This window comes from Oncorhynchus mykiss, chromosome 8 (genome assembly GCF_013265735.2).
Source record: "Oncorhynchus mykiss isolate Arlee chromosome 8, USDA_OmykA_1.1, whole genome shotgun sequence".
Classification (NCBI taxonomy): Eukaryota; Metazoa; Chordata; class Actinopteri; order Salmoniformes; family Salmonidae; genus Oncorhynchus; species Oncorhynchus mykiss.
In genome coordinates, this window is record NC_048572.1 from 8,757,898 (window position 1) to 8,784,828 (window position 26,931).

A 26,931-nucleotide genomic window follows, 5' to 3' on the forward strand; every position below is an offset into this window, starting at 1 on the left:
GAAATGTTAAGTTTCTCAGACATAAAATACAGTACATTGATCATTCACTATATAAACCAGCAGAGGGCAGGTTTGCTCAAGTTCTGAATTCCTGTCACTTCAGTATGGGAAGGTACTGTATGTGTTTATCAGTTCAGCTCAAGTCAGCATTTCCTGACACATGAATTCAGAGAAGACACAGAATTACAAAGAGAGTAATTGTTTATTTTTTTTCAACTAAAAAAATCATCTAAAAGTGACCTAGTTCAATTACTGTTTTTGTTTTGTTAACTATCACCTACACATATTTGTCTGATCTCAGCGAAATTCATGGGGGGGGAAAAAAAACGTTTACATTCATGCTAGTTGCTATAGGAATAGTTTGCATTAAACACTGTAGGGTCGGTGTCTGAAATAACAACCTATTCCCTATATAGCACAATGCATATGACCAGGGTCAGCACAAGGCAGTGGTCAAAAGTAGTGCACTCTGGAATATATTGTTATTTTGAGACGCAGACTAGGTTCTAGGATCATCATGACTTCTAGTTTAGCACATATATACAGAATAGGAAAAATGCAACAAAGTTCAAAACACAGGTTCCAACTCAAAATCCCATGCAGAGAAAAATGTGGCACATCTCAAATCAAAATGCCAGACTGAAAAGCATTACATCATTATAACATTATATCATTATATCATCATAGCTTCGAATCAGTTGTTCCTAGAAAAAAAAAGGACACTTTTTGAAAATCCATACTTTCATTTTCTTTTTTTGTTGTTGTAGTAGATCCTATTAGAGAGAACCCGAGGAGGACGAATCGTAAGAATGTACGGTCAGAAGCCTCAACGTTCTAATTTGGAAAAACTAATACTAGAGCCAGGAGAGCTTGAGCTGTCAATCATTACCAATTGCCCAATCAAAAGACCTGGATACCAATCAAAATCTCCTGATAGGTCAAAATCTTAAACTGGCCAATCACATGACAGCCCTATTATTGGATAGCTCTCCCCATTTTTTTTTATCGAAACACCTGGCAATAAATAGCCTTGAACAGTTTGATCATAACAGTACTTATTATTTCATCTGACATCATTATAACTGTTTAAAACATCTAAGGGAAGACTTGCTCTTTCTCACATTCCAACAGAAGTCATTTTCTACAAAACATGCACAGTCCACTGCTGAAACTCATCTGCTGTATCCACCATGACTAAAAACACAGTCATATTATGCTAATTGAAAATGAAAAGCTTTCCATTTATTTGACAACTTTCTTAGCTTTTAATTAAAATACTGTGTTGTACAGCGGTTTGATTAATGCAATAGTTATTGATGACCAAAAAATAGCCAAAATTAGTCTGATCTGTCCTTTATGACAGTAAAGAGAACGTTTCTGAAACATTCTGTCATGAAACTTATTATTTCATATAAAATGAATGCAATACAATGTGTTCAGTAGTCTCCAACCCTGTAGTAACCAGGTGTCATCAGTCTGTTACAGAGAACGTCAGTACACACAGGCAGCCTGACCAAACGTCAACAAAGAATCCCCACGATATCCACAGAGGAGCCACAGGGTCGGGGGAAAAGCTCTCGTTATTTCCCAACCTGAGAAACATGATTGTCTTAGAGCAGACATAACCTTGTACATTTTAGTAAAAAAAAACAAAAAAAAACATTGACTCTTGGCTGAGAGGGTTTAGATTTAAAATGGCCTTGATACGTTTACAGAGGAGATGAAGTAATCATTGGTTTCAACGAACTACAGTAAAAAGATGAGTGGTTACCTTAGAAAGAACCCTGTTCAGTTGTGTGCTTTTGTAAAACATAAAACCCACAAAACAGTCCGTTTATAACACGTGGCCACGCTAAAATAATAATAAAAAACAAAAAGCTCAAAATAAACGATAACAACAACAATGCAGTGCTATGTTTTTTTTTCGTTTACATATTTTACACTAGTTTTAAAAGTGATCTCTATAATAGTACTGTATTAATAATAGACTTCTCTTATGAGCATAGGGTGCTATGTATCATATCACAATGGGTATCACGTATTAACACTTTGGATGCTAATGCTAATTCTGCTAAGGCAAGCATTAGCTAATGCTAATTCTGCTAAAGCTAGCATTAGCTAAGGCTAATTTCGCTAAGGCTAGCATTAGCTAATGCTAATTATGCTAATCAACCAGATAAAGGCAAAGCACAACTAACAGAGGAGCTAGCTGTTTTTTTTTATTTATTGGGAAGTACTATGAAGGAGTGGGGTGACATTGCTCCTGGACACTGCTCCACCGTCAGTTCTGTACATTACCTCTAAAGGCTCAAGATCAGGATTGAAGGTGGATGAAGCTGATCCTAGAATTGTCCATACGAGACACTCGTAACCCAAAATGTAACCGTGTCTGACATTATCACAGCGTCACTGTAACATCCTAGAGATCCTATAGCTCTCATCTGAGTTTCTTTCTTTCTTTTTTTAGCATGAAACAAAACAACATAAGAATTTGGTCTGTAATAGTCATCAGCACTGTGTAAAGTGTAAGCCTGTCTAACTATAAACCTAACATCTGTAATAGTCATCAGCACTGTGTAAAGTGTAAGCCTGTCTGACTATAAACCTAACATCTGTAATACAAGGAAAGTGGCAAATCAGTGAAACTAGCTGCCAGTTATCAACAACACTGGAAGTTCAAACGAAATGTGTGTGTATGGGGAGTTGACTAGTGGTGAGGGAGAGATGGAGAGGTCCATTCTGTGGTTTTCCTGGGTCGTATAATATCCAGTCACATATCCCAGGAGAATGGTGGGTGATGGGACCTATAGTCAGCGGGAGAATGGTGTTATGGGTAGTGTAGGTAGTAGGAATGGGATGGGTCATATAATATCCAGTCACATATCCCAGGAGAATGGTGGGTGATGGGACCTATAGTCAGCGGGAGAATGGTGTTATGGGTAGTGTAGGTAGTAGGAATGGGATGGGTCGTATAATATCCAGTCACATATCCCAGGAGAATGGTGGGTGATGGGACCTATAGTCAGCGGGAGAATGGTGTTATGGGTAGTAGGAATGGGGAGCATGTAGGAAGGACTCTCTCTCTCTCTCTTTCTCCCTCTCTGGTTGCTATGGACTACATGGGGCCTTTGAACTGGTTACCAGAGAGATGCTGTCTGATAGACGGCTTAGATCCTGCCACGTCGCCCAGCTTTCTCCACACCACCTGCTCACACACGTACGCACACACACGTACGCACACACACGTACGCACGCACACGTACGCACGCACACGTACGCACGCACACACATAAAAAGAAAACAAACAAATAAGTTATGTTATGCAACCTTTTTTTATACACAGAAGCTGAAATTCAATCATTTTGATGTTGATGCCCCCAAAACACTATGTGCAGGAAAAGCATCTCTGTCCTCACTTGGTCTTTCACTAACTAAACCCCCGGTGGAATCTCTCTGTCCTCACTTGGTCTTTCACTAACTGAACCCCCGGTGGAATCTCTCTGTCCTCACTTGGTCTTACACTAACTGAACCCCCGGTGGAATCTCTCTGTCCTCACTTGGTCTTTCACTAACTCAACCCCAGGTGGAATCTCTGTCCTCACTTGGTCTTTCACTAACTGAACCCCCGGTGGAATCTCTCTGTCCTCACTTGGTCTTTCACTAACTGAATCCCTGAAGGAATCTCTCTGTGTGTGAGATGACAGGACACAGGGGCCCATAGATAATACAGGACACAGGGCCATATAGATAATACAGGACACAGGGCCCCATAGATAATACAGGACCCAGGGCCCCATAGATAATACAGGACACAGGGCCCCATAGATAATACAGGACACAGGCCCCCATAGATAATACAGGACCCAGGGCCCCATAGATAATACAGGACACAGGGCCCCATAGATAACACAGAGCCGGTGTTGTGAAGCTCCCCAGATTCCTATCCTGCCACATCAGTCTGGTCCCTAGAAACTTTTGAATAGGCCCTGAGGACGTGGATATATATGCCTTCCTCAGCATTCAACTCCCTCTCCTCCCCCCGAAAAACCATGGCACAGCACTGGGTGAAACTCATAAGGCTCGGAGCCAGAGCGCGCTGCTTAGACCACAGTGCCACTGCAGCTCATAATGCTCTAGCAAGCAGGGAGAGGACTTAATAATATTTGATGGAAACAGCCCATTGTTTTGAATTATTTGGTTAAATATTATCCCCAACCCATAGCCCTTACATTAACCCCTCGGAATGAAAACCTAAACTTAACCCTTTGAGTTGTTACCGTTTTAACCCTGTAACCATGTGGAATTAACCATGTAACCATGTGGAATTAACCCTGTTACCAAGTGGAATTAACCCTGTTACCAAGTGGAATTAACCCTGTAACCACATGGAATTAACCCTGTAACCACGTGGAATTAACCCTGTAACCATGTGGAATTAACCCTGTTACCAAGTGGAATTAACCCTGTAACCATGTGGAATTAACCCTGTTACCAAGTGGAATTAACCCTGTAACCACATGGAATTAACCCTGTAACCACGTGGAATTAACCCTGTAACCATGTGGAATTAACCCTGTTACCAAGTGGAATTAACCCTGTTACCAAGTGGAATTAACCCTGTAACCACATGGAATTAACCCTGTAACCACGTGGAAATTAACCCTGTAACCATGCGGAATTAACCCTGTAACCACGTGTAATTAACCCTATAACCACGTGTAATTAACCCTGTTACCAAGTGGAATTAACCCTGTAACCACATGGAATTAACCCTGTAACCACGTGGAATTAACCCTGTCACCACAGAATTAACCCTGTAACTACACAAAATTAACCCTGTAACCACGTGGAATTAGCCCTGTAACCACGTGGAAATTAACCCTGTAACCATGCGGAATTAACCCTGTAACCACGTGGAATTAACCCTATAACCACGTGTAATTAACCCTGTAACCGTGCGGAATTAACCCTGTAACCACGTGGAATTAACCCTGTAACCATGCGGAATTAACCCTGTAACCATGTGGAATTAACCCTGTAACCATGCGGAATTAACCCTATAACCACAAAGAATTAACCCTGTAACCATGCGGAATTAACCCTGTAACCACACAGAATTAACCCTGTAACCATGCGGAATTAACCCTGTAACCATGCGGAATTAACCCTATAACCACACAGAATTAACCCTGTAACCATGCGGAATTAACCCTGTAACCATGCGGAATTAACCCTGTAAAAAAAAAGTACTTTCATCCATAATACGGCAAATTCCAAAGTGAAACTATGAGATCAGGTTGGCAACATACCTATGTAGGGGCCGGTAGACTAGCTGTCTCTCTGTGTCTCTCTCTGTGTCTCTCTCTCTGTGTGTGTCTCTCTTTCTCTGTGTCTCTCTCTGTCTCTCTCGCTCTCTCTCCCTGTGTCTCTTTCTCTCACTCTCTGTGTCTCTCTCTGTCTCTCTCTCTCACTGTCTCTCTCTGTCTCTCTGTGTCTCTCTCTGTCTCTCTGTGTCTCTTTCTCTCTCTCTCTGTGTCTCACTCTGTCTCTCTCTGTCTCTAATCAGTAGGCATTTTTTTAATAATGGAGGGAAGAAGCAGAGAAGAGGAGAGGAGGGGTGCTCTGCTCTTTTCCCTGCCTGCTCAGAGAGATTAATTGCTCTGACAGTTGGGCTGCGAGACCCTCTTATAAAATATTCCAACTAGAACACCGCTCCACGATGGGACACAGACACAGAGGAGCAACCAGTGGTGTAGTGGAGGCTGTATGCAGTGGGCATTGCGTATTCTTGATGCTTATGAATGTAGTGTAGTGGAGATACACTCTGTATCAATTATGCAGTACAATAGAGAAATCATCCACAAAGTAGCCTACACAAAGTGAAATATAGTCTAGTTTCAGAGGAATATCAGGCAGCAAGAGCATGCAGCTCTCAGAATAATGACACCGGTAGCCGGTAGGGTAGGTAGGAAAGGAGTTTCAACTTATATCTATCTACCAGTACACGCTAACTAAGTCAAAACATGGGTATGTAAACCAGGAATTGCAAAAGGTCAAAAATCTTGGTTTTAATCTTTGCAATGTGCAATTCAGTCATCGTGTTGTGTTTCTAAAGACTTTCTAAAATAAAAACCTTCCCCATTAAATGTTGACTGCAAAGTAGGCAGAATGATAGCATGATGAGTGGTGTCAATCGGGAGGAAATTTGTTTTTGAAAACTTTGCCGTCACATAATGTAGGCCTACATTGGACATTACAGAAACACTGCAAGCCAAATAGTCTCTTGCTAGGTGTGCAACTTAATTAAAGAGCAACTACACATGATTCCATATGTGTTATAGTTTTGATGTCTTAACTATTATTCTACAGTGTAGAAAATAGTAAAAAATGTAAGAAAAACCCTTGAATGAGTAGGTGTGTCCAAACTTTTGACTGGTACAGTACTTAAGCAATAACGCCAGAGGGGGTGTGGTATATGGCCAATTGTCACAAGTCCGACCGAGGGTGGTTTCCCTTCCCGGTCGGGTGGCGCTCGGCGGTCGTCGTCACCGGCCTATTAGCTGCCACTGATTGTCTTTCCTCCCCCTCCTTGTATGTTTATTGGTAGCACCTGTTAGTGAATCATTAGTTGGATTTTATTAGACAGCCGGCCCGCCTGGTTGTTGTGCGGGATTATTTCAGTGTAACCTTCGGCTCTGTTGTTAGAGCCTGGTCGTGCATTTTCCGTTGTACATTTTCATTCCCTGTGTTTGGGGCCGTTACTATTGTGAGCACCCTGTGGTGCGCTGGTGCTATTAAAGACGCACAGCATTGCACTTTCTGTCTCCTGCGTTTGACTCCACACCCACGACACCCGGAGCATTACACCAATATACCACGGCTAAGGGCTGTTCTTAGGTACGACGCAACGCGGAGTGCCTGGACACAGCCCTTAGCCGTGGTATATTGGCAATATACCACAAGTCCCTGAGGCCAAGTCCCCCACAAGTCCCTGCTATTATAAACTGGTTACCAACGTAATTAGAGCAGTAAAAACACATGTTTTGTCATACCCGTGGTATAATCAGCATTCAGGGTTATACAACTACTTACGTTACACATCTCTCTAACGATGGCTTTTTCCTTCTCACTCAGATCCTCCTCGTAGTCCTCTGGGACCTGCTTCTTATCCAGGTTCTCGTGCACCTCCAACACCTGGTACAATCAGGCATTTATGATCATCAAACCAAGCTAGTGAATAAATGTGATTCGCTGTTTAAAGCAGCAGTTGGCAGTTATGTACATATTGTTGTTTTATTCCTTTCGCTTATTTTCTGAATAACTGTAAAGATGTAAATATTGTGTCGTTCCATGGAAGCTGTTGCCGTAGTGATTACCAAAAGATACCTGTGTTGTCACTGTGTTGTTCCAGCCTGCTCTGATGTTGGTGGTTACCTGTGACATTGAGATTGTAGAGCAGGGATACTCATTTTTTGAGAAGGCCCGGTTACACAAATGTCCTAGGTGACAAAGGTCCGGATGGATATTGTAATTTATCGGCGTAGAAACAAACCCCCACCTCACAACCCATGTGACCCCAAACTGTTCAGACTGTTCACAGCCGTCTTGTTGGAAAGAAAAAAAAATGCAGTTTTAAAGCTAATAACCTGCAATTCTACACGTTTTTCATGTTTTATGTGTGTTCATATGACACTATGAGTCGAATCCCGACCAAATTCCTTTATAAAAAAATAATAATTTTGGGACCCAACGTCCGTATTGACCTCGTTCTGGGTCCGGATCTGGCCTGGGGTCTGCCTGTTGCGTATGGCTGTTGTAGAATTATCATGAGGAGAGCTGATGTTGTTGTAGTTGATGTGCTGTGAGAGATAATGTGAAGTTGTCGTACCTTCATGGCGTGGACCACAGCCTCTGGTTTCTGAACACAGGACAGGTAGCCTGTTACCGGGGTTGACTCGCTGGTGGGGAGACGACCAACCGTGCCCTAAGAGGAGAAAGACTAGTTAGTCTGGTGAGGAGACCACCAACCGTGCCCTGAGAGGAGAAAGACTAGTTAGTCTGGTGAGGAGAACACCAACCGTGCCCTGAGAGGAGAAAGACGAGTTAGTCTGGTGAGGAGAACACCAACCGTGCTCTGAGAGGAGAAAGACTAGTTAGTCTGGTGAGGAGAACACCAACCGTGCCCTGAGAGGAGAAAGACTAGTTAGTCTGGTGAGGAGAACACCAACCGTGCCCTAAGAGGAGAAAGACTAGTTAGTCTGGTGAGGAGAACACCAACCGTGCCCTGAGAGGAGAAAGACTAGTTAGTCTGGTGAGGAGACCACCAACCGTGCCCTAAGAGGAGAAAGACTAGTTAGTCTGGTGGGGAGAACACCAACCGTGCCCTGAGAGGGGAGAAAGACTAGTTAGTCTGGTGAGGAGAACACCAACCGTGCCCTGAGAGGGGAGAAAGACTAGTTAGTCTGGTGAGGAGAACACCAACCGTGCCCTGAGAGGGGAGAAAGACTAGTTAGTCTGGTGAGGAGAACACCAACCATGCCCTGAGAGGGGAGAAAGACTAGTTAGTCTGGTGGGGAGAACACCAACCGTGCCCTGAGAGGGGAGAAAGACTAGTTAGTCTGGTGAGGAGAACACCAACCGTGCCCTGAGAGGAGAAAGACTAGTTAGTCTGGTGAGGAGAACACCAACCGTGCCCTGAGAGGGGAGAAAGACTAGTTAGTCTGGTGAGGAGAACACCAACCGTGCCCTGAGAGGGGAGAAAGACTAGTTAGTCTGGTGAGGAGAACACCAACCGTGCCCTGAGAGGGGAGAAAGACTAGTTAGTCTGGTGGGGAGACGACCAACCGTGCCCTGAGAGGAGAAAGACTAGTTAGTCTGGTGAGGAGAACACCAACCGTGCCCTGAGAGGAGAAAGACTAGTTAGTCTGGTGGGGAGAACACCAACCGTGCCCTGAGAGGAGAAAGACTAGTTAGTCTGGTGGGGAAAACACCAACCGTGCCCTGAGAGGAGAAAGACTAGTTAGTCTGGTGAGGAGACCACCAACCGTGCCCTGAGAGGAGAAAGACTAGTTAGTCTGGTGAGGAGACCACCAACTGTGCCCTGAGAGGGGAGAAAGACTGAGTTATTCTAGTTAGTCTCACGAGGCCAGATTATATAATCTTGCTCTAATCCAAACTATTTGTAATTGCCTGCAATTACTTCCTTATAATAAGGTGTCCTAACCACAAAAGTAAAACATAGCTAACATTTCCTTTTTATGTGTTAGCAGAACCCACAGTGTGAGATGTGTTAACAGAACCCACAGTGTGAGATGTGTTAGCAGAACCCACAGTGTGAGATGTGTTAGCAGAACCCACAGTGTGAGATGTGTTAGCAGAACCCACAGTGTGAGATGTGTTAGCAGAACCCACAGTGTGAGATGTGTTAACAGAACCCACAGTGTGAGATGTGTTAGCAGAACCCACAGTGTGAGATGTGTTAGCAGAACCCACAGTGTGAGATGTGTTAGCAGAACCCACAGTGTGAGATGTGTTAGCAGAACCCACAGTGTGAGATGTGTTAACAGAACCCACAGTGTGAGATGTGTTAGCAGAACCCACAGTGTGAGATGTGTTAGCAGAACCCACAGTGTGAGATGTGTTAGCAGAACCCACAGTGTGAGATGTGTTAACAGAACCCACAGTGTGAGATGTGTTAGCAGAACCCACAGTGTGAGATGTGTTAGCAGAACCCACAGTGTGAGATGTGTTAGCAGAACCCACAGTGTGAGATGTGTTAGCAGAACCCACAGTGTGAGATGTGTTAACAGAACCCACAGTGTGAGATGTGTTAGCAGAACCCACAGTGTGAGATGTGTTAGCAGAACCCACAGTGTGAGATGTGTTAGCAGAACCCACAGTGTGAGATGTGTTAGCAGAACCCACAGTGTGAGATGTGTTAGCAGAACCCACAGTGTGAGATGTGTTAGCAGAACCCACAGTGTGAGATGTGTTAACAGAACCCACAGTGTGAGATGTGTTAGCAGAACCCACAGTGTGAGATGTGTTAGCAGAACCCACAGTGTGAGATGTGTTGGCAGAACCCACAGTGTGAGATGTGTTAACAGAACCCACAGTGTGAGATGTGTTAGCAGAACCCACAGTGTGAGATGTGTTAGCAGAACCCACAGTGTGAGATGTGTTAGCAGAACCCACAGTGTGAGATGTGTTAGCAGAACCCACAGTGTGAGATGTGTTAACAGAACCCACAGTGTGAGATGTGTTAGCAGAACCCACAGTGTGAGATGTGTTAGCAGAACCCACAGTGTGAGATGTGTTAGCAGAACCCACAGTGTGAGATGTGTTAGCAGAACCCACAGTGTGAGATGTGTTAGCAGAACCCACAGTGTGAGATGTGTTAACAGAACCCACAGTGTGAGATGTGTTAGCAGAACCCACAGTGTGAGATGTGTTAGCAGAACCCACAGTGTGAGATGTGTTAGCAGAACCCACAGTGTGAGATGTGTTAGCAGAACCCACAGTGTGAGATGTGTTAGCAGAACCCACAGTGTGAGATGTGTTAGCAGAACCCACAGTGTGAGATGTGTTAACAGAACCCACAGTGTGAGATGTGTTAGCAGAACCCACAGTGTGAGATGTGTTAACAGAACCCACAGTGTGAGATGTGTTGGCAGAACCCACAGTGTGAGATGTGTTAGCAGAACCCACAGTGTGAGATGTGTTAGCAGAACCCACAGTGTGAGATGTGTTAGCAGAACCCACAGTGTGAGATGTGTTAACAGAACCCACAGTGTGAGATGTGTTAGCAGAACCCACAGTGTGAGATGTGTTAGCAGAACCCACAGTGTGAGATGTGTTAGCAGAACCCACAGTGTGAGATGTGTTAGCAGAACCCACAGTGTGAGATGTGTTAGCAGAACCCACAGTGTGAGATGTGTTAACAGAACCCACAGTGTGAGATGTGTTAGCAGAACCCACAGTGTGAGATGTGTTAGCAGAACCCACAGTGTGAGATGTGTTAGCAGAACCCACAGTGTGAGATGTGTTAGCAGAACCCACAGTGTGAGATGTGTTAGCAGAACCCACAGTGTGAGATGTGTTAGCAGAACCCACAGTGTGAGATGTGTTAGCAGAACCCACAGTGTGAGATGTGTTGGCAGAACCCACAGTGTGAGATGTGTTGGCAGAACCCACAGTGTGAGATGTGTTAGCAGAACCCACAGTGTGAGATGTGTTAGCAGAACCCACAGTGTGAGATGTGTTAGCAGAACCCACAGTGTGAGATGTGTTAGCAGAACCCACAGTGTGAGATGTGTTAGCAGAACCCACAGTGTGAGATGTGTTAGCAGAACCCACAGTGTGAGATGTGTTAGCAGAACCCACAGTGTGAGATGTGTTAGCAGAACCCACAGTGTGAGATGTGTTAGCAGAACCCACAGTGTGAGATGTGTTAGCAGAACCCACAGTGTGAGATGTGTTAGCAGAACCCACAGTGTGAGATGTGTTAGCAGAACCCACAGTGTGAGATGTGTTAGCAGAACCCACAGTGTGAGATGTGTTAACAGAACCCACAGTGTGAGATGTGTTAGCAGAACCCACAGTGTGAGATGTGTTAGCAGAACCCACAGTGTGAGATGTGTTAGCAGAACCCACAGTGTGAGATGTGTTAGCAGAACCCACAGTGTGAGATGTGTTAGCAGAACCCACAGTGTGAGATGTGTTAGCAGAACCCACAGTGTGAGATGTGTTAGCAGAACCCACAGTGTGAGATGTGTTAGCAGAACCCACAGTGTGAGATGTGTTAGCAGAACCCACAGTGTGAGATGTGTTAGCAGAACCCACAGTGTGAGATGTGTTAGCAGAACCCACAGTGTGAGATGTGTTGGCAGAACCCACAGTGTGAGATGTGTTGGCAGAACCCACAGTGTGAGATGTGTTGGCAGAACCCACAGTGTGAGATGTGTTGGCAGAACCCACAGTGTGAGATGTGTTGGCAGAACCCTCAGTGTGAGATGTGTTAGCAGAACCCACAGTGTGAGATGTGTTAGCAGAACCCTCAGTGTGAGATGTGTTAGCAGAACCCACAGTGTGAGATGTGTTGGCAGAACCCACAGTGTGAGATGTGTTGGCAGAACTGCTCGTGGGTTTTATTCCTTGCTGCGTAAGTAAAGGTTTTGGACAGTGCAGATAAAAATCATAGCCAACGGGGGTTTACTGTTCATATGGATGTTGAGTTCTGTGTTCAGTTCCCTGCATAATCAGCCTTCCAGTATGGGGAGGGACACATACAGTCAGAAACCATGGTCTCTAGTGTTAAGAGTCTTAGCGGAGAATAGGAGCGGACTATCTAGTGTCTCTGTGAATCAAATGAACGGAGCTTTGTCTCACTCATTTGTTGTGCTTACACACGCACGCACGCACGCACACACACAGAGATACACGCACACACACAAAGAGAGATACACAGTCACACACACACAACATGACCTAAAAGTGGAAGTGGGGCAGTTTGAACAAAGGGAGAGGAGAGCAGAGGAGGGGAGAGCATAGGAGAGGAGAGGAGAGGAGAGGAGAGGAGAGGAGAGGAGAGGAGAGGAGAGGAGAGGAGAGGAGAGGAGAGGAGAGGAGAGGAGAGGAGAGGAGAGGAGAGGAGAGGAGATGAGAGCTAAATATAAAACCATGATGATGATGGGAGAAGAAGCCATCCTATTAACTAACTAACAGTCTGCACCGAGAGAACGGTTGTTGGTTGGAACAGAAAGAACAGGACAGAAACTTCAGAATCACATGACGCTCCGCTGCCTGTTCTGTCCACAGCCCCTTCTCTCTCTCACTTTCCGTCTCTGTCTTTCTTTCTTTCTTTCTTTCTTTCTCTCTTTCTCATTTATCTCTCCGTCCCTCTCTTTCTGCCTCCTACCTCTCCACCCCCTCACAAACTTCTCTCTTTCTCTCTCTCTCTCTCTCTCCATCTCTCTCTCTTACGCTTGGGTGAACTCAGGCCACATTCGAAGCCAGCCAATCAATCACAGAACAGACCTTAATGAGATGGTCTCCATGGAGACGTCACGACAACAGGAACAAAACAAGATGCAGGAAATGAAAACACTTTCTAATCCGTTAAATATACACCGGTGGAAGAAGTTCACTGAGGATATTGTATTCGTTCGGCTCTAACCAGCCCTGTCAATAGGAGGTAGAAAATACCATCTTGTTCTATGGTAATCTCTTCTTCATGGAAATATGATTGTTCATTAACACACTGTTCCACGGAGAGAGAGTCAGAGATGAGAGATGAGAGCATGAGGCGGTTAGTAGACACCTGCTCCCCCCCCCTCTTTTGGCCGTCCTCCCTGCTCCTGTCCCGCCTGGGAGAGACTCATGGGTCAAAGGTCATGGGCATTTTGTGAGACTGAAGGACAGACCCAGTGTACTGGGTGTCTTAGGCCTGTCAGTATGCTACTGTAGGCCCTGGTTAAAGGCAGTACTGGGGCTATATATGAAGGCCTGTGTACTGGGTCGTACACTAGATCCTGATTAAATGCAGTATTGATTCTGTGGAGTGAGGTCATCAGGGTGTTGTCAAAGAGAGGTCTGGTTTCTCTCATTTACCAGCCGGTCGGTGTCCTCTGGTAGCGGAGAGAGGTTAGAGGTCAGGGATCAGAGTGGCTAATTAATTTTCTACTACAGGATTCAGTTGAAACAGGTTCTGGGGAGACGGAAGCATAAAGGCCTGGTGAGTCAGTGGTTTAAACAGGGTGGTTGAGATGTGTTAGAGAGAGAATGGGAGAAAGAAAGGCAGAGGATGGTGGTAAGAAAAGAGGGTATAGATGTGTATTTAGTAAATAAAGAGAGGTGTGTGTGTGGGGGGGGGGATTCTTCTATCCTTGTAGGGACCTACAATCCCACCCAAATCCCTACAAGGGATAGTAAAACAAGGAAAATTATCCCTCATGGGGACATTTCCCACATCCCCATGAGGACTAAGGCTATTTTAAGTTTAGGGGTTAGGTTTAGGTTTAGGATTAGAATTAGGAGTTTGGGTTAGGGTTTCAGGTTAAGGTTATGGTAAGGGTTAGGGGTTAGGGAATATAGGATTTTGAATGGAAATTAATTGTAGGTCCCCACAAGGATAGAAGAACATAACGTGTGTGTGTGTGTGTGTGTGTGTGTGTGTGTACTCACGTTGTGCAGTGCGTCCTGGCGTTGTGGCAGGGATGACAGCTGAGACTCAGAATGGTACAGGGTCATCCCCTTCCTCAGGACACGCAGGTCCCCTGGGTTACACTGCTGCTGGGGTCAGAGAGGAGAGAGAGAGAGAGAGAGACGTCATCATACACTGATCAATCCACCATAGGTCTACACACTTACACGGCTGGGCCACATGTTCTCTAGACCACTGTTCCCTGAGGGAGGGAACCCATCTGAAGGAGGGAACCCATGTTCCTTATGACATTTCCCCATGTCACACAATGAGAGCCGTACGCTGCCAGTGTGTGCAAACACGTGATGCTAGGAGAACCAGAGCTGTAAATAAACTCAGTGAGCTATGCGTGTGTGTCACGTCTGGCGCTCCTGGGTGTCAGGGGACTGAATGCAGAACATAGCTTTCTCCCACAATGCACTCCAGAGATAAAATGAGCATTCCATCACTGCACCTCTGGCTCATGTCCCTTCACACCCCCCCATCCCATCACTCCTCCAGCTCCCGAGTAGCACAGAGGTCTAAAGCACTGCGTCTCGGTGCTAGAGGCGTCACTATAGACACCCTGGTTCGATCTTGGGCTGTATCACAACAGGGCGTGATCGGGAGTCCCATAGGGCGTCGCACAATTGGCCCAGTGTCGTCCGGGTTAGGGGTAGGGTTTGGCTGGGGTAGGCCATCATTGTAAAATAAGAATTTGTTCTTAACTGACTTGCCTGGTTAAATAAATACATTTTTAAAAAGTCCCTACTTTTGTTTTCTTCTACCCCTCCTTTACTCCTCCAGGATTCCCCCCTTCATTCCTGTACCATTTTAGGTCCCCATGAGGACAGAAGAACATCATGTGTTTCCCTCGCTCCTCACCTTTTACCATCACAACAGTATTTCTCCCTTGCCTCCCGATGAAAAATGTGATCCTCCGTCTCTGCTTCCAGCCTCCGCCAAGAATCCCACATCCTTGGCATTATGCTTCTATCTAATGAAACATACTTCCCAACTTCCACTTCAGCGTCTTATACTGCTGAGCGAGACAAACAGAACAATACACTATTGGTCTGTAAGACAGGCTGGCATCCCCTCATGTCAACCAGCCTCTGTTCCCCATCCATCACAATGTCCTGAGAGGTGACAGGAAGGAACCCTGGTCCGGCGTCACACATCACTTCCTGTCTAAGTTATAATGAGGGGCCATGGTGAAACAGGCGGTCACAACACTAGGAAAGGATGAGATCCCTCCTCTTCTCCTGTCCACTCTTAACAGGGGTACGCGCAATGCCATCGGTGGTACGCGCAATGCCATCGGTGGTACGCGCAATGCCATCGGTGGTACGCGCAATGCCATCGGTGGTACGCGCAATGCCATCGGTGGTACGCCAAATAAAAATTCACATTTAAATGTTTTTTAAATACAATTTAGTAAAAAAATAAAAAATATCATCACATTTTCAAACAGGGCTATACATTTGGGTGAGGTTTTTTTCTCACCCGGGTAGCCTTGTTTCACTCCAAAAATACAATGAAACCATATCGTGTTCAGCAAAATAACAACACAATGTCAAATACAGGTAGCCTAGTCAAATAATTAACATCCAATCACATTAACTGTTACTCATCCAATCACATTAACCGTTACTCATCCAATCACATTCACGGTTACTCATCCAATCACATTCACGGTTACTCATCCAATCACATTAACTGTTACTCATCCAATCACATTAACTGTTACTCATCCAATCACATTGACCGTTACTCATCCAATCACATGAACCGTTACTCATCCAATCACATTAACCGTTACTCATCCAATCACATTAACTGTTACTCATCCAACCACATTAACCGTTACTCATCCAATCACATTAACCGTTACTCATCCAATCACATTAACCGTTACTCATCCAATCACATTAACCGTTACTCATCCAATCACATTAATCGTTACTCATCCAATCACATTAACCGTTACTCATCCAATCACATTAACCGTTACTCATCCAATCACATTAACCGTTACTCATCCAATTACATTCACGGTTACTCATCCAATCACATTAACTGTTACTCATCCAATCACATTAACTGTTACTCATCCAATCACATTGACCGTTACTCATCCAATCACATGAACCGTTACTCATCCAATCACATTAACCGTTACTCATCCAATCACATTAACCGTTACTCATCCAATCACATTAACCGTTACTCATCCAATCACATTAACCGTTACTCATCCAATCACATTAACCGTTACTCATCCAATCACATTAATCGTTACTCATCCAATCACATTAACCGTTACTCATCCAATTACATTCACGGTTACTCATCCAATCACATTAACTGTTACTCATCCAATCACATTAACTGTTACTCATCCAATCACATTGACCGTTACTCATCCAATCACATGAACCGTTACTCATCCAATCACATTAACCGTTACTCATCCAATCACATTAACCGTTACTCATCCAATCACATTAACCGTTACTCATCCAATCACATTAACCGTTACTCATCCAATCACATTAATCGTTACTCATCCAATCACATTAACCGTTACTCATCCAATCACATTAACCGTTACTCATCCAATCACATTAACCGTTACTCATCCAATCACATTAACCGTTACTCATCCAATCACATTAACCGTTACTCATCCAATCACATTAACCGTTACTCATCCAATCACATTAACCGTTACTCATCCAATCACATTAATCGTTACTCATCCAATCACATTAGCCGTTACTCATCCAATCACATTAGCCGTTACTCATCCAATCACATTAACCGTTACTCATCCAATCACATTAGCCGTTACTCATCCAATCACATTAGCCGTTACTCTCTCACGGGAAACCAACACTTTTGCGCAGACATTTAGAAAGGAAACATGACAATTTGAAAAACAAGACACAGGAGTTTTTTTAGTTAGAATAAAGACGACTTTCAAGTAGTAAGACATGTATAAAAGCAACAAATACCATTAACAAGAAGGGGCTAGAAGTGTCTTATATGGTGAGTTACCGAGTGGCTGGGACAGGCAAGTCCCATACTATTGTAGAGGACTTCATTATTCCTGCTGCCGTGGATATGGTTGGGACAGGCAAGTCCCATACTATTGTGGAGGACTTAATTATTCCTGCTGTCGTGGATATGGCTGGGACAGGCAAGTCCCATACTATTGTAGAGGACTTCATTATTCCTGCTGCCGTGGATATGGCTGGGACAGGCAATCCCATACTATTGTAGAGGACTTCATTATTCCTGCTGCCGTGGATATGGCTGGGACAGGCAAGTCCCATACTATTGTGGAGGACTTAATTATTCCTGCTGTCGTGGATATGGCTGGGACAGGCAATCCCATACTATTGTAGAGGACTTCATTATTCCTGCTGCCGTGGATATGGCTGGGACAGGCAATCCCATACTATTGTAGAGGACTTCATTATTCCTGCTGCCGTGGATATGGCTGGGACAGGCAAGTCCCATACTATTGTGGAGGACTTCATTATTCCTGCTGCCGCGGATATGGCTGGGACAATGCTGGGGGAAAAGGCCCCAAAAAACTATACAGACAATATCTTCATTAAACAACACTGTTTCACGACGCAGCAGTGAATTACTGCTTCGTATACAAGCCGGCAGGTTGCATAGTGGTTAGAGTGTTGGACTAGTAACTGAAAGGTTGCAAGATCAAATCCCTGAGCTGACAAGGTAAAAATCTGCCGTTCTTCCCCTGAAAAAGGGAGTTAACCCACTGTTCCCAGGCCATCGTTGAAAATAAGAATTTGTTTGTAACCGACTTGCCTAGTTAAATAAAGGTCAAATAAAAAAGCCAGTGAATTGTATGCGTTACAGCTGGATGAGTCAGCAGGCCTGGCATATGTCTGTTATGTTTAGGACAATTTGAGAGAATATTTTTAAAGTAATGGACAGCTTTGTGACATCAAATTGACTTTGGTGGTCAAGATGTGTTGGTATCTGTACTGATGGCGCAAAAGCCATGACAGGGAGACATGGTGGAATGGTAATGCCAAAGGCATGCCTGACAGCTTGAAAGACGTTTTGGACACGTCAATGAAAACGGTTTACTTTATTAAAGCAAGGCCCCTGACCTCTCGTGTATTTTCTGCATTATGCAATGATATGGGCCGCGACCATGTAACGCTTTTACAACATACAGAAGTGCGCTGGTTATCAACATACAGAAGTGCTCTGGTTATCAACATACAGAAGTGAGCTGGTTATCAACATACAGAAGTGCACTGGTTATCAACATACAGAAGTGCTCTGGTTATCAACATACAGAAGTGCTCTGGTTATCAACATACAGAAGTGCTCTGGTTATCAACATACAGAAGTGAGCTGGTTATCAACATACAGAAGTGCCCTGGTTATCAACATACAGAAGTGCTCTGGTTATCAACATACAGAAGTGCTCTGGTTATCAACATACAGAAGTGCCCTGGTTATCAACATACAGAAGTGAGCTGGTTATCAACATACAGAAGTGCTCTGGTTATCAACATACAGAAGTGCCCTGGTTATCAACATACAGAAGTGAGCTGGTTATCAACATACAGAAGTGCTCTGGTTATCAACATACAGAAGTGCCCTGGTTATCAACATACAGAAGTGCCCTGGTTATCAACATACAGAAGTGAGCTGGTTATCAACATACAGAAGTGCTCTGGTTATCAACATACAGAAGTGCTCTGGTTATCAACATACAGAAGTGCTCTGGTTATCAACATACAGAAGTGCCCTGGTTATCAACATACAGAAGTGAGCTGGTTATCAACATACAGAAGTGCTCTGGTTATCAACATACAGAAGTGCCCTGGTTATCAACATACAGAAGTGCTCTGGTTATCAACATACAGAAGTGAGCTGGTTATCAACATACAGAAGTGCTCTGGTTATCAACATACAGAAGTGCCCTGGTTATCAACATACAGAAGTGCTCTGGTTATCAACATACAGAAGTGAGCTGGTTATCAACATACAGAAGTGCTCTGGTTATCAACATACAGAAGTGCTCTGGTTATCAACATACAGAAGTGCTCTGGTTATCAACATACAGAAGTGCCCTGGTTATCAACATACAGAAGTGCTCTGGTTATCAACATACAGAAGTGCCCTGGTTATCAACATACAGAAGTGCGCTGGTTATCAACATACAGAAGTGAGCTGGTTATCAACATACAGAAGTGCCCTGGTTATCAACATACAGAAGTGCCCTGGTTATCAACATACAGAAGTGCGCTGGTTATCAACATACAGAAGTGCCCTGGTTATCAACATACAGAAGTGAGCTGGTTATCAACATACAGAAGTGCTCTGGTTATCAACATACAGAAGTGCTCTGGTTATCAACATACAGAAGTGCTCTGGTTATCAACATACAGAAGTGCCCTGGTTATCAACATACAGAAGTGAGCTGGTTATCAACATACAGAAGTGCTCTGGTTATCAACATACAGAAGTGCCCTGGTTATCAACATACAGAAGTGCTCTGGTTATCAACATACAGAAGTGCTCTGGTTATCAACATACAGAAGTGCTCTGGTTATCAACATACAGAAGTGCTCTGGTTATCAACATACAGAAGTGCCCTGGTTATCAACATACAGAAGTGCTCTGGTTATCAACATACAGAAGTGCTCTGGTTATCAACATACAGAAGTGCCCTGGTTATCAACATACAGAAGTGCCCTGGTTATCAACATACAGAAGTGCTCTGGTTATCAACATACAGAAGTGCTCTGGTTATCAACATACAGAAGTGCCCTGGTTATCAACATACAGAAGTGCTCTGGTTATCAACATACAGAAGTGAGCTGGTTATCAACATACAGAAGTGAGCTGGTTATCAACATACAGAAGTGAGCTGGTTATCAACATACAGAAGTGAGCTGGTTATCAACATACAGAAGTGCTCTGGTTATCAACATACAGAAGTGCTCTGGTTATCAACATACAGAAGTGCCCTGGTTATCAACATACAGAAGTGCTCTGGTTATCAACATACAGAAGTGAGCTGGTTATCAACATACAGAAGTGAGCTGGTTATCAACATACAGAAGTGAGCTGGTTATCAACATACAGAAGTGAGCTGGTTATCAACATACAGAAGTGCTCTGGTTATCAACATACAGAAGTGAGCTGGTTATCAACATACAGAAGTGAGCTGGTTATCAACATACAGAAGTGAGCTGGTTATCAACATACAGAAGTGAGCTGGTTATCAACATACAGAAGTGCCCTGGTTATCAACATACAGAAGTGCGCTGGTTATCAACATACAGAAGTGCGCTGGTTATCAACATACAGAAGTGCTCTGGTTATCAACGGGCAAAATATTGACACTTTTCTTTTAATTGAGAGACGAGTTTAAAGTTCTTTACTGACCATCCTTTTCACCTGTCTGACCTCTTGCATGATGACGAGTTTCTCACACGACTGACCTATCTGGGTGATGTTTTTCTCGCCTGAATGATCTGAATTAGAGGTCGACCGATTATGAATTTCAACGCCGATACTGATTATTGGAGGACCCAAAAAAAGCCGATACTGATTAATCTGACATTTTTTTACATTTATTTGTAATAATGACAAGTACAACAATACTGAATTAACACTTATTTTAACTTAATATAATACATCAATAAAATCAATTTAGCCTCAAATAAATAATGAAACATGTTCAATTTGGTTTAAATAATGCAAAAACAAAGTGTTGGAGAAGAAAGTAAAAGTGCAATATGTGCCATGTAAGAAAGCTAACGTTTCAGTTCCTTGCTCAGAACATGATAATATATGAAATCTGGTGGTTCCTTTTAACATGAGTCTTCAATATTCCCAGGTAAGAAGTTTTAGGTTGTAGTTATTATAGGAATTATAGGACTATTTCTCTCTATACCATTTGTATTTCATATACCTTTGACTATTGGATGTTCTTTTAGGCACTTTAGTATTGAAAGTGTAACAGTATAGCTTCCGTCCCTCTCCTCGCTCCTTCCCTGGGCTCGAACCAGGAACACAACGACAACAGCCACCCTCGAAACAGCGTTACCCATGCAGAGCAAGGGGAACAACCACTCCAAGTCTCAGAGCGAGTGACGTTTGAAACGCTATTAGTGCGCACCCCGCTAACTAGCTAGCCATTTCACATCGGTTACACCAGCCTAATCTTGGGAGTTGATAGGCTTGAAGTCATAAACAGCTCAATGCTTGACGCACAACAAAGAGCTGCTGGCAAAACGCACGATAGTGCTGTTTGAATGAATGTTTACGAGCCCGCTGCTGCCTACCATCGCTCAGTCAGACTGCTCTATCGAACCACAGACTTAGTTATACCATAATAACACACAGAAATTCTAGCCTTAGGTCATTAATGTGGTAGAATCTGGAAACTATCATCTCGAAAACAAGACGTTTATTCTTTCAGTGAAATACGGAACCGTTCCGTATTTTATCTAACGGGTGGAATCCATAAGTCTAAATATTCCTGTTACATTGCACAGCCTTCAATGTTATGTCATAATTATGGCAAATTAGGCGGCCCAAACTGTTGCATATACACTGACTCTGCGTGCAATGAACGCAAGAGAAGTGACACAATTTCACCTGGTTAATATTGCCTGCTAACCTGGATTTCCTTTAGCTAAATATGCAGGTTTAAAAATATATACTTCTGTGTATTGATTTTAAGAAAGGCATTGATGTTTATGGTTAGGTACACATTGGAGCAACGATACACACTGCATCAATTATATGCAACGCAGGACACGCTAGATAAACTAGTAATATCATCAACCATGTGTAGTTAACTAGTGATTATGATTGATTGGTTGATTGTTTTTTAAAAGATAAGTTTAATGCTAGCTAGCAACTTACCTTGGCTTACTGCATTCGCATAACAGGCAGTCTCCTCGTGGAGTGCAATGAGAGGCAGGTGGTTAGAGCATTGGACTAGTTTACTGTAAGGTTGCAAGATTGAATCCCCCGAGCTGACAAGAAGAAAATCTGTTATTCTGCCTCTGAACGAGGCAGTTAACCCACTGTTCCTAGGCCGTCATTGAAAATAAGAATGTGTTCTTAACTGACTTGCCTCGTTAAATAAAGGTTAAATAAAGATTAAATAAAGGTTAAATAAAGGTTAAATAAAGGTTAAATAAAGGTGTAAAAAAAATAATAATTTAAATCGGCAAAATCGGTGTCCAAAAATAACGATTTCCAATTGTTATGAAAACTTGAAATCGGCCCTAATTAATTGGCCATTTCGATTAATCGGTCAACCTCTAATCTGAATCTAGGATTACAGGGACTCTCCACAACTATATTCAATATGCGGGACCAAATTGAGGCTATGATTAAGAAGTTGGAGCACTTTTTCTGTCTGCATTAACAAGGACAACACACAGGTCTTTCCATCATTGTATGATTTTTGTTTGTGCAAATGAACTCAAGCTTACGAACAATGTCAAATGTGATATAGCGAAGCACCTGAGTGAGCTGGGAACGCAATTACGCAGGTACTTTCCCGAAACGGACGACAAAAACAACTGGATCGTTATCCCTTTCATGCCCTGCCTCCTGTCCAGTTACCGATATCTGAACAAGAGAGCCTCATCGAAATTGCAACAAGCGGTTCTGTGAAAATGTAATTTAATCAGAAGCCACTGCCAGATTTCTGGATTGGGCTGCGTTCAGAGTGTCCTGCCTTGACAAATCGCGCTGTTAAGACACTGATGCCCTTTGCAACCAGGTACCTACGTGAGAGTGGATTCTCGGCCCTCACTAGCATGAAAACTAAATACAGGCACAGACTGTGTGTGGAAAGTGATTTAAGGCTGAGACTTTCTCCAATACAACGCAACATAGCCTGGTTCCTCTCTAGGTTTCTTCCTAGGTTTTGGCCTTTCTAGGGAGTTTTTCCTAGCCACCGTGCTTCTACACCTGCATTGCTTGCTGTTTGGGGTTTTAGGCTGGGTTTCTGTACAGCACTTTGAGATATCAGCTGATGTACGAAGGGCTATATAAAAACATTTGATTTGATTTGAACATTGCAGAGTTATGTGCATCCTTTCAAGCACACCCTTCTCATTAACCTGTGGTGAGTTATTCACAATTTTTGATGAACAAAGACGGTTTTATCTGTAAGATGGCTAAATAAAGAGCAAAATTATTGATTATTATTATACTATTATTTGTGACCTCGTTCTATAAGAGCTCTTTGTCACTTCCCACAAGCCGGGTTGTGACAAAAACTCACACTCATTCTTATGTTTAATAAATGTATTGTGTAGTGTGTGTGTATGTGTGTGTGTGTGTGTGTGTGTGTGTGTGTGTGTGTGTGGCGGCAAAAAACAACATTTGAGAGTGCGCTGACCCTGGTGCTAGAGGGGGTACAGCTGGAGGTTGTCACGCCCTGGTCTTAGTATTTTGTGTTTTCTTTATTATTTTGGTCAGGCCAGGGTGTGACATGGGTATTTATGTGATGTGTTTTGTCTAGGTTTTTTTTGTAGGTCATGGGATTGTGGTTAGTGAAGTAGTCTAGGTAAGTCTATGGTTGCCTAGAGTGGTTCTCAATCAGAGGCAGGTGTTTATCGTTGTCTCTGATTGGGAACCATATTTAGGCAGCCATATTCTTTGGGTATTTCGTGGGTGATTGTTCCTGTCTCTGTGTTTGTTGCACCAGATAGGGCTGTTTCGGTTTTTCACGGTTATTGTTTTTTTGTAAACGGTTCGTATTTTCATCTTTCATTAAAGCTGTTTATGAATAACCACGCTGCATTTTGGTCCTCCTCTCTTTCGACGGTAGAAAACCGTAACAGAGGTTGAATGTTTGAAGGGGTACGGAACTATAACAAGTTTGGGAACCACTGGTCACGAACAATGGAAAAATTCCTCGACATCAACAACAACAGGTCAACAAGAGGACATTCACACAACTTTCAGGACGTGTTCATTTTCTTGGTTACATACACTAGTTGTCAGCCATGCATTAATGATGTCTGGTTCTTATACCTGCGCTCGCTGTGTCGCCCCCCACAGGGAGATCAATTATTCACCAACCAGACATCCCTGGGACAAACGTTTTGCTGTGCTGTTCATGCTTCATAACACACTGTAGCATAGCACTCACCTCCCAGGCCTCGGTACAACACACTGTAGCATAGCACTCACCTCCCAGGTCTCGGTACAACACAACACACTGTAGCATAGCACTCACCTCCCAGGCCTCGGTACAACACAACACACTGTAGCATAGCACTCACCTCCCAGGCCTCGGTACAACACAACACACTGTAGCATAGCACTCACCTCCCAGGCCTCGGTACAACACAACACACTGTAGCATAGCACTCACCTCCCAGGCCTCGGTACAACACACTGTAGCATAGCACTCACCTCCCAGGTCTCGGTACAACACAACACACTGTAGCATAGCACTCACCTCCCAGGCCTCGGTACAACACAACACACTGTAGCATAGCACTCACCTCCCAGGCCTCGGTACAACACACTGTAGCATAGCACTCACCTCCCAGGCCTCGGTACAACACAACACACTGTAGCATAGCACTCACCTCCCAGGCCTCGGTACAACACAACACACTGTAGCATAGCACTCACCTCCCAGGCCTCGGTACAACACAACACACTGTAGCATAGCACTCACCTCCCAGGCCTCGGTACAACACACTGTAGAATAGCACTCACCTCCCAGGCCTCGGTACAACACAACACACTGTAGCATAGCACTCACCTCCCAGGCCTCGGTACAACACACTGTAGCATAGCACTCACCTCCCAGGTCTCGGTACAACACAACACACTGTAGCATAGCACTCACCTCCCAGGCCTCGGTACAACACAACACACTGTAGCATAGCACTCACCTCCCAGGCCTCGGTACAACACACTGTAGCATAGCACTCACCTCCCAGGCCTCGGTACAACACAACACACTGTAGCATAGCACTCACCTCCCAGGCCTCGGTACAACACAACACACTGTAGCATAGCACTCACCTCCCAGGCCTCGGTACAACACAACACACTGTAGCATAGCACTCACCTCCCAGGCCTCGGTACAACACACTGTAGAATAGCACTCACCTCCCAGGCCTCGGTACAACACAACACACTGTAGCATAGCACTCACCTCCCAGGCATCGGTACAACACAACACACTGTAGCATAGCACTCACCTCCCAGGCATCGGTACAACACACTGTAGCATAGCACTCACCTCCCAGGCATCGGTATAACACACTGTAGCATAGCACTCACCTCCCAGGCATCGGTACAACACACTGTAGCATAGCACTCACCTCCCAGGCCTCGGTACAACACAACACACTGTAGCATAGCACTCACCTCCCAGGCATCGGTACAACACAACACACTGTAGCATAGCACTCACCTCCCAGGCATCGGTACAACACACTGTAGCATAGCACTCACCTCCCAGGCCTCGGTACAACACAACACACTGTAGCATAGCACTCACCTCCCAGGCCTCGGTACAACACAACACACTGTAGCATAGCACTCACCTCCCAGGCCTCGGTACAACACAACACACTGTAGCATAGCACTCACCTCCCAGGCCTCGGTACAACACAACACACTGTAGCATAGCACTCACCTCCCAGGCATCGGTACAACACACTGTAGCATAGCACTCACCTCCCAGGCATCGGTATAACACACTGTAGCATAGCACTCACCTCCCAGGCCTCGGTACAACACAACACACTGTAGCATAGCACTCACCTCCCAGGCCTCGGTATAACACAACACACTGTAGCATAGCACTCACCTCCCAGGCCTCGGTACAACACAACACACTGTAGCATAGCACTCACCTCCCAGGCATCGGTACAACACACTGTAGCATAGCACTCACCTCCCAGGCCTCGGTACAACACAACACACTGTAGCATAGCACTCACCGCCCAGGCCTCGGTACAACACAACACACTGTAGCATAGCACTCACCTCCCAGGCCTCGGTACAACAGGCCTGGGAGGCGTGCACAACACACTGTAGCACCTTAGAGTTGGAGAGGTACCGTATTTCTCTGTATCTGTGATAAACTATATATGCTACAGGGCTGAATGTGGGGAACATGATATGTTATGAGAGGATGGCTGACAGGTTGTTTTGTGTGACTCTAAGGTAAGTGTAAACTTAGTACAAAGTACACTGTGACTGAATTAGCTTTAACACGGAACACTTGGCAACATCTTTTGAGCATCCAACCACATAGCAACCATGTCTCGCTACGTAGGAGGATATCAGACAGGTGCTTTATCTGTGACGATCACAGAGCGGGGATATTAAACGTTATTATCTTACCAAAAGGTTTCTAAAGTTAATATTAGAGGTCCTTATTTAAAAGGTACTGCAGGCCAATCTTTAGGCCTACTTATTAATTACTCTTAATTGCCCTGATGATAAAAGTTTGGTGTCATTAGTTTTAACCCACACACTTTGTTCCAGTCTGTGATAGCAGAACAGTCCTGTAGCTTAGCATCTGCTTTATCTGACCACTTTTTTTATTGATCGAGTCACTGCTTTAATTCTTGCTTATAAGCAGGAATCAGGAGGATAGAGTTATGGTCAGATTTTCCAAATGGAGGGCGAGGGAGAGCTTTGTACGTGTCTCTGTGTGTGGAGTAGGTGGTCTATTTTTTTCCCCC

At 44.2% G+C, this 26,931-nt stretch overlaps 1 protein-coding gene across 4 annotated transcripts in view; it reads right to left on the bottom strand.

Moving 5' to 3' along the window:
* Nucleotides 1–183: 183 nt before the first annotated feature.
* LOC110529325 (coiled-coil domain-containing protein 85C-B) overlaps nt 184–26,931 on the bottom strand; it is a 104,910-nt gene continuing 78,162 nt past the window's right edge. Inside the window, exons 3-7 of one of the 4 annotated variants that reach the window (XR_005052769.1) lie at nt 14,182–14,289; nt 7,889–7,984; nt 7,093–7,194; nt 2,911–3,205; nt 184–2,804 (exon numbers count right to left, since the gene is read on the bottom strand). Coding sequence is in view for 2 of the 4 variants with exons in the window: in XM_021611457.2 (XP_021467132.1) it covers nt 3,116–3,205; nt 7,093–7,194; nt 7,889–7,984; nt 14,182–14,289 (396 nt within the window). In the remaining 2 variants the exon portion in view is untranslated. Of the gene's footprint in view, nt 3,206–7,092; nt 7,195–7,888; nt 7,985–14,181; nt 14,290–26,931 lie in introns of all 4 variants that reach the window. The other 3 variants (XR_005052770.1, XM_021611458.2, XM_021611457.2) reach the window with 3 other exon arrangements.